General features: G+C 32.6%; 1 protein-coding gene across 2 annotated transcripts; it reads left to right on the forward strand.

The window, feature by feature from the left end:
* The first annotated feature begins 10504 nt into the window (after positions 1–10504).
* LOC135958004 (fibrinogen-like protein 1) lies at positions 10505–11807 on the forward strand. 2 transcript variants are annotated; one of them, XM_065508863.1, is made up of 4 exons: positions 10505–10596; positions 10669–10781; positions 10848–11483; positions 11544–11807. In XM_065508863.1, exons 1-4 carry the CDS (start codon positions 10540–10542, stop codon positions 11683–11685), a joined length of 948 nt encoding a protein of 315 aa, XP_065364935.1. In that variant the 5' UTR covers positions 10505–10539; the 3' UTR covers positions 11686–11807. The 2 variants fall into 2 exon arrangements, with proteins under 2 accessions (XP_065364935.1, XP_065364936.1); XM_065508864.1 differs by having other exon boundaries at positions 10519–10596; positions 10672–10781.
* Positions 11808–15080: the final 3273 nt, after the last annotated feature.

Consider the following 15080-nt stretch of genomic DNA (forward strand, 5'->3'; position numbering starts at 1 on the left):
AATCATACGATTCTGGGGAATTAGATCTTCCAAGAACACCAAACCCTTTGGAGGTTTTACTAAACAGACTTAGTACTTTCACTGACTTGCAATTTCTCAACCCCCCAGACAAAGACACCAAAAATGTTCCACCGTGTAATTGGATATTTGAAGTCTGGAGGACACCGAACATGGCGTCTGCAATTACTTCAAAAAAAGTTCTGGATTTCCATAGCTGCTTCTTTTCAGACCTCATAGGTTATTAATCCAAGAATAAAATGATACTAATCACCTTGTGGAGAATGTCTAAGGAGATGCCGCTTAGAATCATACTATTCTGGGGAATGAGATCTTCCAAGAACACCAAACCCTTTGGAGGTTGTACTAAGCAGACTTAGTACATTCACTGACTTGCAATTTCTCAACCCCCCAGACAAAGACACCAAAAATGTTCCACCGTGTAATTGGATATTTGAAGTCTGGAGGACACCGAACATGCTGAGACTATGTTCTACATGGAGACTATGTTCTTCATTGCGCCCGAAATTACTCCAGAAAAGGCTCTGGATTTCCATAGCAGCTTCTTTTCGGACCTCAGAGGTTATCAATCCAAGAATAAAATGACGCTAATCACCTTGTAGATAATGTTTAAGGAGATGCCGCTTAGAATCATACGATTCTGGGGGGTGGGAACTTCCAAGAGCACCAAACCCTTTGGAGGTTTTACTACACTGATTTAGTACTTCCACTGACTTGCAATATCTCACCCCCCATACAATGACCCCGAAAATGTTCCAGCGTGTAATTGGATATTTGAAGCCATGAGCCTATGTAAAAGCAAAAACCATTAAGCCAGGTTCTTCATGGCGCCCGAAATTACTTCAAAAAAGGCCCTGGATTTCTATAGCAGCTTCTTTTCGGATCACATAGGTTATCAATCCAAGAATAAAATGATACTACTCACCTTGTAGAGAATGTTTAAGGAGATGCCGCTTAGAAACGTATTTTTACTCTACAAATTGTGTTGGACTGCAATAAATATTTTTCACTGATTCACTCTTAACTACTTGGCCACTATGGGGTCACTTTCTAATGGTAGGCTAAGAATAGCAATACCGAACAACTCTCCAAAAATCACTCTAGAAAAAGCTAAACTGGATTTGAGAAATTATAATGGTCAGAAAATTAGCAAATCGTATGATTCGAATAACCGAAATTAAATGAGCTCTTTTCAATCTCAGATGGTATGTGATACTTGGAGAGTCTCTCCTCTGCTACATATATTCTTTCCATTCTCTACGGTTTAAAAAGGGCAGAGCTTAGTAACTACGTCCAGGAACAAAGTACAAGAACGCCCGATTAGTATTGCTTTTCAGTGTCAGATGATACGATATACTTGTAGAGTATCTCCTCTGCTACATAAATACTTACCGTTTATACGCACGATTCACACGTTGACAATAATTTGGTGTTTTCAATCGTAATTCTTTTTATGAACAGACTTTCTACTCCTAAAATTAAAAAATTCTAAGTGTACAACCAAATCATTCGATTGGCATTCAATTCGGTTGTCACAAGGAATATGTTTTCTCTGTGTATAAATCAAGGAATTTGAGATAAGAATGACTTTCAGTCTCCTAAATGGATGTAGATTTTTTAGACTTCGATATCGATAATTTGGATAGAAACTAATTTCGAAGCCGTGTTAGGATAGGTATGTTGGAATTTGAGATAAGAATATCTTTCTGGTTCTTAAACAGATGTAGTTTTCTTTAGATTTAGATATCAACCAGCAAAAGGGAGGTAAACTGCCTAAGGTATCTCCAAAGTAGTGGGTAGAGTAAATATGAACTAATTGCCAAACCACAATAAGATCCAGGTTACAACAGGTGTATAGACTCCATCGAAACTAGTTCAGGATTCCTGGGTATCCTTGAATGGTATTACAACGTATTCGACATGGACTGTTAACGTAGCTCTATAAATAGTTAAAGACAATTATGTTGAAGATTAAATGCTAAAGAAGAGAGCCATGCTGTTTGATGGGGATATGGATACCCTATGTGGAGTTTCGCTATCTAAAGTGGTGAAATCTACATAATTGTACATTATGCCTTGCAGTTCGTATTATACCTTGGATTATTCGTGTTTATAAGGCCTACCTCGAGCGGTTTTATGTTCCGGAAACATAAACGAGGTTCATGAGAGATCCCTTAAACATTTCACGGAAGGCATGCTGAGTCAATATTCCTTTCTTTCTGGAACCGAATGGCATACTGATTCAGTATTCCCTATGTTTACTCTTGCTTTCTAGATATTACAAACGGGACCAATATTGAAGGACCAAAGTGTATCAATATTCGATGCAAAATTCCACGTTTGATAGGGTATCAGATGGACATCCTATTACTTTTTAATATTCAGAAGCAGAAGCTATCAAAATGAAAAGGAGGAGACTATGTAGTTTTTGTGAAATAATTTTTTTTATTGAAATCTTCATTATTAAAAGCGACTAGTTTCGGGATTTACATCTTCTTGAGGCAAACATTTGAGACCATTTATCTTATCTGGACTGAGTTCTTCTGCAATTAAATTTGATGAGCGTGTGGGGCAATAACTTCAGTGGATCTGCTAACGGTAATCAGTTGAATACTTCTTTCAATCTTCTGTTAACTCCTTGACATTACTTGAATACTTGAATCTGCAGAAATTTCCTTTAGCGTTTAGCTTTTATTCGGATAAAACGATCAAGAGATAAGCGGTTAATATCTCGCTTATCTCAACAATTTTCAAAGTATTTATACAACTTAATTTATCATTTGTCTGCTTCAAAATTTAGTTTGGACTTCCAAAAAACATAAATCCTCCATTTCTTTTATGTAATATCCTTTGAGTTTTTTTTAAATGAAATTTCAACTTTGTAATTAATTAATAACATAAAACTTCTTTGACATTTATACCACTTGACGCAGCTACAAGACAGCAAAAAGAAAATGTCAAGTGTCAACGAATTCATTTTCCTATAAACTTTTTCTAACGACTCACAAACAAGAACAACAACTTACTTACTACGCTAATGATTGTTGCCAGATCATTATCTTAATTTGAGATTTAATATGCTTATGGGAGCAAATACCTAAATCATTATCATCATCATCATCATTCTCATCCTGATTAAAAACTTCACTACAACAGCTATGGCATCAATGGTAAAAAAAAATCACTAATTGCTGGTACAATTTCTTTAACAAATAATAATCTAATGCTGCAAAGAGTATATTCAAATAAAATACAAAGAACAAATGCTGAAAATGCTAAGAGGTAGAAAATTTTAATGAGACCCTAAGTAAATTGATATGCCACCTAAAGCAAAGACAAGTGGTTGGTGGTTGGTTGGTTGTAGGTTTGATGGAAAATAATGAAGCGAGAATGAGAAAAAAAAATAACACAGGTCAACAGCAAAAATAAGGCTTCATTAACCACTATACAGATTTGATGCATCATGGTTAGCTAAGTACAAAAATGCTAAAATTAAAATTTTTTCTAAAATTGTGAATTTAGATTTAGATGTTTCTCCACATAATTTATGATAACTGAAAAAGGCTTCGACCGATATTATTGAAGTAAACTTAAATAAGTTTAAATTTACATGGTCTTTAATTTATTAATATATTGCATTTTAATCGTTTGAGTAGTATCGGAGTTATAATAACAAATTTAAGCTAAAAATATATTTTTTAAGTGAAAATAGCAAATTTTTGTGTTTTAAAAAGCTCATAAAAAATCGAAAACGGCAGTAATTGTTAAAATTTTTTGCTTTACCGCATAGCCCCATGTAATTAGAATAAAACTAAATATCGATCATAACAATCGATTGACCCTTTACGAATTCATTCACAATTAAGTGAATTCGCTCATTTTCACAAAATTTAACTTTTTTGTTTGATATACATAAAATTGAGTAGTTAATGTTCCCCTTTCGATTGATTGAATATTGCAAATATTTTCCCCATGCTATGTTCAAACTTCCACATATATATTACGTTTCAATCGGCTCAGTAGTTTCGGAGTTATAATAACAAATTCAAGCAAAAAAAATACTTTTTACGTGAAAATAGCAAATTTTTTTGTTTTAAAAAAATCATGAAAAATCGAAAACGGCAGAAATTGTTTAAGTTTATTGCTTTATTGCAAAGCCACATGTAATAGGAACAAAATGAGATATCAATCATAAAAATCTATGAATTACTTTCGAATTTATTCACAATTAAGTGAATTCGCTTATTTTCAGAAAATTGTAAGTGCGTACAAGCGTGTACTTTTGAGTGTACATTTTATATGGGTTTTGTTTTTGTTAAAATTTTTGATCGATATATCATTTTGTTCCTATTACATGTGGCTTTGTGATAAAGCAATAAATCTAAACAATTTCTGGTGTTTTCGATTTTTCCTGATTTTTTTAAAACACAAAAATTTGATATTTTCTTGTAAAAAATATATTTTTTGCATCAATTTGTTAATAAACTCCGAAAATACTGAGCCGATTAAAACGCAATGTATATGTGAAAATTTGTAAATAGCATGGGGAAAATGTTTTCAAAATTCAATCAATCGAAAGACGAACATTAACTACTCAATTTTATGTATATCAAATAAAAAGGTAAAATTTTGTGAAAATGAGCGAATTCACTTAATTGTGAATGAATTCGTAAAGAGTCAATCGATTGTTATGATCGATATCTCATTTGGTTCCTATTACATGTGGCTTTGCGATAAAGTAATAAATCTAAACAATTTCTTACGTTTTCGATTTTTCATGATTTTTTTAAAACACAAAAATTTGCTATTTTCTTGTAAAAAATTAATTTTTTGCTTCAATTTGTTAATATAACTCCGAAACTACTGAGCCGATTAAAACGCAATATATAAACGGATTAATGGCTATATAAATTTAAACTTTTTTAAGGAGAAACATTTAAAAAAAATTCACAATTTTAGAAAAAAAAATTTTTAAAAAATCTATCCATAGAATTAAAAAATTTTAACATTTTTGTACTACTGGAACCACAATACATCAAAATTGTGTAGTGGTTTAAAAAGCCTCCAAAATTTTTTCGATTTTGTTGCCCTGTGTAATAGTTGTGTTCTTTGCAAAATTGTATAGAGATAAAGGCAAAGAAATACCTGCTGCCACGTTTGTCAACCCACTAATCTCATTATAAAATGCTAAGCAGATAATTTCTTTCATCGCCTTTGTATGGAATTTGTCATAGAATTTGCATTTAAATCCTATTGGCAGTCAGTCCACTCGTCAACTGCTACGACATGGTTGGTAGATGATATTGTATGTCAGCGATAAAGATAATGTTGTTGTTTATATTGAAGATGATGAGGATGATGATGGTGTGGGAAATAATTTTCTTTTATTTTCATTGAAAATTGTCCACTTTGCCATTATTGCAAAGTGGATTGTTGTTTTTTTTCTCTCTCTCTCTCTTCATTCTTCCCAGAAGTCATTCACATAGAAAAATAATATATAGAATAACGAGCATATTAAATAAATAAAATTCCGTGCTATCGTGCCCAACTTCTTGTTAAATTATAGTGAAGAGCTAAGAATTATCTAAAGAGGACCAACTATATAGATTTTGTATTTAGTTGAGGGAAACTATGGCAATTAGAGACTGTTCAGTTAGGAAATGCAGTAGATTCTACTTGCATTCAGGGTTTCACTGGATAGACTGGATAATAGTCTACTGGCCTATGAATCTGAGGTTCGATTCCCGCCAGAGACTCTGGGTGCATCTGCAGACAAGCAATAAGCTTCACAACCAGGTCTAGGTTCAGGACTATCTGAACACATCAATTGGATTCCGAGTCAAAAGAACTGCTTGCTTGCTTGCGAGCAAGAACGAATCAAGCCAATATTGGATACTCAGTTCCAAAGTAAAGAGTATCCCAGAGAGAGGATTCTGCATCGATCGAAACAAACAAACAAGTAGGCGGTCGGGGCATGGTCTTGACTATAAAGTGGGTGAGGCAAAACATCCCAACCACTTCATTCTAAACATGTGGCCGAGCGTTGTCATGATGGAATATTACGGTTTCATGTCACCCCGCATATTCCCAAACAGTTGTGTTCGGTACAACTTTTGGTGCCACCAAATACAGGCTTTGGTGTCATTTCGGCTGGTTGGTCGGGCTTCACATACGACGCTTACGCTTGAGGTTATCGTAATGATTTTCTTTTGTGCGAAATATCTTTCAATGTCTCTCGACAGCAGTAGATTTCACTTCCATTTGATGTTCTACTTTAGCAAAATTTTTAAATCCACTCTGTCTTAAGAGTATCGACGACAGAGTTCAGGCTCAACTGGTCACTTGGAACCTCTAGTCTACTCTTTAGTTCTTGGGCAACTTCACTATTCCATTCCGTATTGTTACCATCCGTCCACAATTCCATTTTTCGCGATCCTCCATAAATTACTTTGGATTACATTTACTTTACAGTATAAACTGAGCAACCGGTACAAATTGTTAAAAATAAATTCTTTGAAAATATACAGTTTTAGTTGGTCACATGCAGTCCTCTTTCTCTCCTTTTTTTGGAAAAAAAAATAGAAGAAAGGCACACGTCAAAAGATTATGACAATTTTCCCACCACATCTACAATATTTTGCACGAAATAATCGTATTTCTATTATTCTTTCATAAATGAACACTTAAATTCCTCCACTAGTCCTGTAGCCCTAGCCTAAGAGACACAAAAAGACAAATATCCAAAGAGGGTGAGGGATTGTTAAGAGTTCAAATAATGGACAAACAGCCGCTCACAGCAGGATGTGACAGCAAAACTAACAATAACAATGGCATTAACATTAAACAGTAGCATAAAAAAGGATAACAAGGATAACAAGCTAAATGTGTTGACATGTATTTTTTCATGAACAAAATACAAACACAAACCAAGAAAAATATTGCTGCAAAAGAAAGACTTAAATCAAGGAAATTGTTAGTTAAACTAAAGGATAATGGTAACAAAAAATATGTGCATCATTAGGACTTTACAATAGAATTATTAGTAATGACAGACAAATTATCTTTAAAATTATAATTGCATTTGTTAAGAAGTGTGCAAGAAGAATATAATGGAGCCTCAAAGGTTTACATGTAAACCTCAAAATAATAAACTAAAAATTATTTTATTTTTTGTATGAGAAAACTGGTGGTCTTTTTTAAATATTTTTTTTACACAGGGCAACACAATCGAAAAAATTTTAGAGGCTTTTTAAGCCACTACACAATTTTTATGTATTGTGGTTCCAGTAGTACAAATATGGTCCAAATTTTAAATTCTATAGAGAGGTTTTTTTTAAAAATTTTAAGTAAAATTTTTTTAGACGTTTCTCCACATAATTAATGATAACTTAAAAACGGTTAGTCCGATATTATTAAAATAAACTTAGAAAAGTTGAGATTTATAAAACCTTTAATCCGTTTATATATTACGTTTCAATCGGCTCAGTAATTTCGGAGTTATAATAACAAATTGAAGCAAAATATATATTTTTTACGTGAAAATAGCAAATTTTTGTGTTTTAAAAAAATCATGAAAAATCGAAAACGTCCGAAATTGTTAAGATTTATTGCTTTATCACAAAGCCACATGTAATGCCAACACAATAAGATATCGATCATATATCGATTGATTCTTTTCGAATTTATTCATAATTAAGTGAATTCTATCATTTTCACAAAATTTTAGATTTTTGTTTGATATATGTACATAAAATTGAGTAATTAATGTTCTTCTTTCGATTGCATTTAGAAAACATTTTCCCCATGCAATGTACAAATTTCCACATATATACTGCGTTTCAATCGGCTTAGTAGTTTCGGAGTTATAATAACAAATTGAAGCAAAATATACATTTTTTACGTGAAAATAGCAATTTTTTTATTTAAAAAAAATCATGAAAAATCGAAAACGTCCGAAATTGTGAAGATTTATTGCTTTATCGCAAAGCCACATGTACTGGGAACAAAATGAGATATCGATCATAAAAATCGATTAATACTTTTCGAATTTATTCACAATTAAGTGAATTCGCTCATTTTCACAAAATTTTAGATTTTTGTTTGATATACACAAAATTGAGTAGTTAATGTTATTCTTTCGATTTATTGAATTTTGAAAACATTTTCCCCATGCTATTTACAAATTTTCACATATACATTGCGTTTTGATCGGCTCAGTAGTTTCGGAGTTATATTAACAAATTGAAGCAAAAAATATATTTTTTACGTGAAAATAGCATTTTTTTATTTTAAAAAAATCATCAAAAATCGAAAACGTCCGGAATTGTTCAGATTTATTGCTTTATCGGAAAGCCACATCAACAACTCAACTAGAGCTTGCAAAATCATTGGGAGCTACTCAAGCAGCAATTTTAAAATGTTTGCTAGAAATTGGTTACCATGCGAATTGTAGCCGAGAGAGCTTGTATGTCCGAGATGATGCTTTCGAATCATTATTTGCGATGAAAAATGGATACATTACGATAACTCGAAGCATAAGAGATCGTATGTGAAGCCCGGCCAACCAGTCGAATCGACACCAAAACCAAATATTCATGGCGCTCTGTATTCGGCAGGTTAGCTCATATTTTTGTGCAATACTAGTTAAACACGGAATGACAAATTGATTAATATAAGAAAGCCAAATATTGGCTTTGTGCCAGTACAGGAAAATAATTCCATTTGATTTTGAAACATTAATATGTATTACAATTTACACAATTTTGTTTCTTAAATTGTTTGCTTTAAAAAATGCACTTCAAAGTTGTCACGCCAGATCACATTGCACAGTCTAGGGTTAAAAAATATTGTAGGTATTCAAACATGATAAGAAATCTCCTAGAAATATACTAATAGATTGATTATAACCTCAGCTATGAACATTTAATCAAATTTAGTGCAGGCAGAGATTCCAAACTGTTGAACCTGTTAAAACGGAAAACAAATAAATAAAAAAGGGATTTTAATATTAGCAACATATTATCGATTCGTCATCTGTCGCAGGAATTGCATCTCTGTCCGTCCAGTATGTGGAAAATTTTGTGCAAAAATCTTAACCTAAGATCCTGAACCAGAATTAAAGTCGTGAGACCATCAAGAGCTGGCAGCTTATGAAGTGAGACCAACCCACAACATACCCTACAGACTCCATTACATCCAGAAACAAGTAAGTAAGTATGGTCGGTCAAGCCCGACCATATAATACCCTACACCAAGTAAATGAGTAAAAATATTTTTCTTTTAAAATTTCAATAATTTATATTTTTGAGTGATTTTCGGAAATGGACCTTATATGGGAGCTATGACCAATTATGGACCGATCACCATAAAATTAGGTCGTGTGATTTATGTCTATATGAAAGTTATTTATGTTGAATTTTGTGTATATACCAACATTTTTAAGTGATTTAAGCAAGTTAAAGTGATTTTTGGAAGCGGGTCTATATGGGAGCTATGACTAATTATAGGCCGATTGTAACAAAATTTGGTGACATGATTTTTGTATATATAAAACTTATTTGCAGCGAAATTTGTGTAGACACATATATAAATTAAACATTTATGACCGATAAAGTCCAATTTCGAGAGAACATTTGTATGGGGGCTAGGTGAAATAATGGACCGATTTCAGCCAGTTTCAATAGGCTTGGTCCTTGGGCCAAAAAAATAATATGTACCAAATTTTATCGAAATATCTTCAAAATTGCGACCTGTACTCTGCGCACAAGCTTTACATGGACAGCCAGCCAACCAGCAAGACGGACGGACGGACATCGTTTAATCGACTCAGAAAGTGATTCTAAGTCGATCGGTATACTTTAAGGTGGGTGTTAGACCAATATTTTTGGGCGTTACACACATCTGCACAAATGCATTATACTCTGCCCACTATGGTGGTGTAGGGTATAAAAATGCACCGTTTGGTGCAGTTTACACGTTGGTAGCATCATCAGAACTTATTTCTTCACAAAGAGAGCTGGAGCTCGCGTTACGGTCAATGGAGATCGTTATCGCACCCTGATTTGGACCTACAATGGCTCAAAATCGTAAAAAATATTTTTTCTCTAATAAATTAAAATTTTTTTTTTTTAAAAGTTGAAAAAAAAACAAATTTCGAAAATACTTAAAATTTGTATTTTAAAGATTAATTTGGTAAAGGGTATATAAGATTCGACACAACCGACTATAGGTTTCTTGCTTGTTTTGTTTTCAAATCAGTTTCATCAACTGAAAATATTCAGTACCTACAATTGATTTGTGAGTTAGTACGCGGAACCGACAAAATTCTATTGACAACAATTTAGGTTGTGATAACGAATCTGTATTATCTGTGTTTTAGCAAAATTACAAATTCAAATTTATAAAACATTTGCAGAACCACTGGCCGAACGGACAAGCGAGAATGTATATTTTTTCAAATCTATGTTTTGGCTCATTTGTAATTTGCTGGTGATAGAGTAAACTTGTGGGTTGCTTAAGAAAATGTTTTCAAAAATTATAATATTTCTAACATTTCATAGTGTTTTCTTACAAACTGCGGTAATTTCTGACAACATTTTTTAATTAAATTACATATATACAAGACTTTGAGTGCTATTTTTTACTTTTTAGCAGAGTGAAAGTTGCGATTTGGATGATGTCTACTTGCATTTATTCGGGCAAGTGGAAAATTTAAAAAGATCACTGGAAAATTTGAACACACGTTTGGATGTTGGATACGACAGGTGAGTATGCTTATAGAGAAATTAAAATTTTGAAGGATAAAGCCTAATTTTTAAATTAATTTCCAGATGTTCCTCTGTTATGGACAAAAAACAAGTTAATGAGAAGTCATCTAAAACTTACAAACCAATATTTGATATACGCTTCGATACTATGCCCAAAGATTGCCCTACAAATCTGAAACCCAGCTCATGTGCCGAAGCCACTGAATGCACTCGTTCTTCGGGCATTTACAATATTACCGATACACGCTACAGCAATCAGACATTTACTGTTTATTGTGATTACGACAATTATGAAGGCGACTGGTTGTATATTTTAAGACGTGAAGATGGCACCGAGAATTTTAACCGATCCTGGACGGATTATGTTAAAGGTTTTGGTAATCCAGCCAGAGAATACTGGATTGGTCTGGAGAATCTGTATGCTCTAACCAACAACTTTGGATCACAGGAATTAAATGTTTATGTGGAAAATTTTGAAGGTGTAACAAAGTTTGCACGTTATGACAACTTCGCAATAGACAGTGCTACTGAGAAATACAAATTAAAGACACTGAGCCGTTATTGGGGTACTGCTGGTGATAGTATGACTAGACAACTGGGCTACAAATTCAGCACATACGACAATGATAATGACTCATTGTCTAGCAATTGTGCTAAAGACCGTGAAGGTGGTTTTTGGTTTAAGGATTGTTCTGATGCGTAAGTTGTTAAAGATTTTAATGTTCAAAATATGTTTGTGATAAAAGTCTGTGTTTCTAGACATCCTACTGGCAAGTATCTGCGTGGTAAATATAGTGGCGATACAAAAGGTTGTTATTGGAAAACTTTTGGCGATTTTTACTATTCGCATAAAACTATTATCTTCATGATTCGACGAAAAAGTGCTGTAAAATTGGAATAATATTTGATTGTGTTAAGCATTAGCATTTTTACTACTATAGTTATTTAAATAATTATATATACTAGATTAACACGTTGCGCTAACGCTATCGTAGTAAAATAAAAAAAATGTGAAAGGATTTTATAAAAAATTAAATGAAATTAAATGAAAAATTACACTTTTTGTCAGAACTTGAAAAGCCAAATAATGGAGTTTGAAGGGCTAGGTGAGGACATACTAAAACCGTTTTCAAAGATTTTGAAACACCCTTAAAATTTTGAGTTATTTTGAAAACACGGTTTTCGGGTAGGTCGTAGTACTTTCGTACCTCTAACTCACACATTTTTAGACCGATTTCAAAATTTTAGACAACTAAAGTTGGGTAAAGAATTAAGCTTTCATAAAATGTATGTATAAAATCTATATTCCAAGAAATTGTTTATAAATAGTTTCGCTTTCTTTTTTATTTTTCTTTTTTCGTAATTTTTCAAATTTAACAATAGTTATTTTAATTTTTTTCTTAGAAAACATATTTTTCTTTGCAAAGTTGTTTCAAGAAAATTTTATATAGACAAAAATGAGACATTATTTATTAAAATCGGTTTATACTTGCATTACTTATTCAACTTTTTCGAAAAAAATTCCACAAAATTTACATTGTAAATTAAAAATTGTACAAACATTTTTATACCCTACACCACCATAGTGGGGAGGATATAATGCGTTTGTGCAGATGTGTGTAACGCCCAAAAATATTGGTCTAACACCCACCTTAAAGTATCGACTTAGAATCACTTTCTGAGTCGATTAAACGATGTCCGTCCGTCCGTCCTTCCGTCTGGCTGTCCATATAAATCTTGTGCGCAGAGTACAGGTCGCAATTTTGAAGATATTTCAATCAAATTTGGTGCATATTATTTTTTCTGCCCAAGGACGAAGCCTATTGAAACTGGCTGAAATCGGTTCATTATTTTACTTAGCCCCCATACAAATGTCCTCCCGAAATTGGACTTTATCGGTCATAAATGTTTAATTTATATATGTATCTACACAAATTTCGCTCCAAATAAGTTTTATATATACAAAATTCATGACACCAAATTTTGTTACGATCGGTCCATAATTAGTCATAGTTACCATATAGACCCGCTTCCGAAAATCACTTAAACGTGCATAAATCGCTTAAAAATGTTGGTATACTCACAAAATTCAACATAGTAAACTTTCATATAGACATAAATCACATGACTTAATTTCATGGTCATCGGTCCATAATTGGTCATAGCTCCCATATAAGGCCCACTTCCGAAAATCACTCAAAGATATAAATTATCGAAATTTTAAAAGAAAAATATTTTTACTCATTTACTTGATGTAGGGTGTATTATATGGTCGGGCTTGAGCGACTAAAATCATAAAAGTTGATAAATTTTGTTTTTCTTTTAGATATTCTTAACAAAAACAAAACTTATGACTTACAAATGTATCAAAGAATGCACGTTATTTTAAAACGCATTCATTTTTCTTTCCAACCTCGTTTAAAAATTTAAAGTCGGACAGAGACTGACTGAATTACAAATCGATAAGTTGACGAACATCACTGAAAACGGTTTTATCAGAATAACTTCTGAATTTGAGGGTGTTGAGGCTGAAATTTTTTGACATAATTTCTAATGTACTCGGCAAGCCCTATAACCCACGCTATGTCGTTTTCCAAGTTTTTTCCCATCGTAGCACCGTGTAATTAATACCGGAATTTTTTGTTGGCTTTTAATTGTATACTACCAGACTTTTGCCATTGAAAGTATAAAAAATAGTGTGATAACTATAACCATTTGCTTTGTGTGGTAGGTGACTCAGTCCCTGTTCCGATCCTTCCCATTTTTGGTTAAATTTAGGCGTATAAAGTTTGAAGACTTTCACTATTATAGTTCTCTAGATATTCGAAATTAACTATTTACTTTGTATGGGAGCTGCCACGCCCACTAATCCAATTCCGCCTATTTTCAGCTAAACTCTGTACAGTAATAAGAAAGAAATTGAAAAAGAAATTGTTTCGTCAAAAGTTTAAGTGCATTTATTATGCATTTTATACTAGGATCGCCTGGTGGCCGCAATTCGACCACTTTTAAACGCTTTTTACTACTTTTATAGAAAGAATTTAAAAAAAAATGATGTTCTAGAGAAAATAACCTTTTAAACCATATATGTTTCATCAATATTGGTGGACAATAACATACTTAAAAGTGTACCACAAAAAAACGTGTGGCCTATTTATATATAAGATAACTAAATATTTACTTTGTATGTGATGTTATTCACCCCCTGTTACGATTCTTCATATTTATGGTAAAAACTTCATGCCGTAATATGAAATTGATTCGATATAAATTTTGAAGAATTTCACAGTTATAGTACTCCAGATATTTGAAAATAACTATTTACTTTGCATAATAGGTGCCACGCCCACTAATCCAATCCCGTAAATTTTCTGTCAAACTCCGTAAATACTTTTAAGATTCTAGCTCTTATATTAATTAATCGATCAATTGCATGAAAAACTCTATATTTTTTTTCGATCAAATAATTGACAACTCTAATAAATGTAAGTATTTAATGGCTGATAGCAAGGTTGCTAGATAATTTTTGTAGACATCAAGTATTAACCGAAGATCATTAGGTTGGTTACTTGTTTTTTTTTTTAAATTGGTTAGGATTTCATCTTTATTATCTCTAAAGTCCTATTCCGCTTGACTATTTGGTGGATTTGAACCAGTCACAACTGTTTTAGTTCACACTTATGCACAGTGGGGCAGAATCAATATTTTTTGGAAATAAATCTGGCATTTCTAAACGGCTAGACCGATCGGGATAAAATTTGACATGGTCGTAGCTAAGGAGAATTCGAGTTTAAGTTATTAAAATGGGCTCTACAAATGATCCAGGGGCGACACTATAGGGGCTCAAAATAGTGTACCTTCGACATGTAAAATTGTTAAACACGTGAAATTTTATTGTTTCCTATCCGATTTCAAAGTTTTTTATATTTTTGGAAAGCGCTAGGCTAGTTCTTGCAAAAACATGGTTACGTGTGCTAATTATCTCTTATAATTACCGAGTTATAGGCATTTCATTTTTTAAAAAATATAGGTGAGACTTTTTTGTTGTTGTTTAGATATTAGCTCACGTCAAATTGTATGCCGATCGGACCAGCAGTTTAGAAATGTCAGATTTATATCCAAAAAATTTTGATTCTGCCCCACTGTGCTATATTGAAGTTGAGGGTATGCACTTTCTTCTTTATTCGCAACTGATAAGAAATTTTTTCGATACTAATTAAAGCACAACAAAATAGGTATTTCCCCTGAAAATAAATCGTCAAATGAAAAGAATCATTATCTGTGTTTTTGTATACA

Source organism: Calliphora vicina, chromosome 4 (genome assembly GCF_958450345.1).
Source record: "Calliphora vicina chromosome 4, idCalVici1.1, whole genome shotgun sequence".
Lineage (NCBI taxonomy): Eukaryota > Metazoa > Arthropoda > Insecta > Diptera > Calliphoridae > Calliphora > Calliphora vicina.

Coding starts and splice junctions, on each gene's coding strand:
- LOC135958004 (XM_065508863.1), top strand. CDS start 10,540: ATGTTTTCAAAAATTATAATATTTCTAACATTTCATAGTGTTTTCTTA. Junction 10,782..10,847: donor TTGGATGTTGGATACGACAG/GTGAGTATGCTT, acceptor ATTAATTTCCAG/ATGTTCCTCTGTTATGGACA. Junction 11,484..11,543: donor TTTAAGGATTGTTCTGATGC/GTAAGTTGTTAA, acceptor CTGTGTTTCTAG/ACATCCTACTGGCAAGTATC.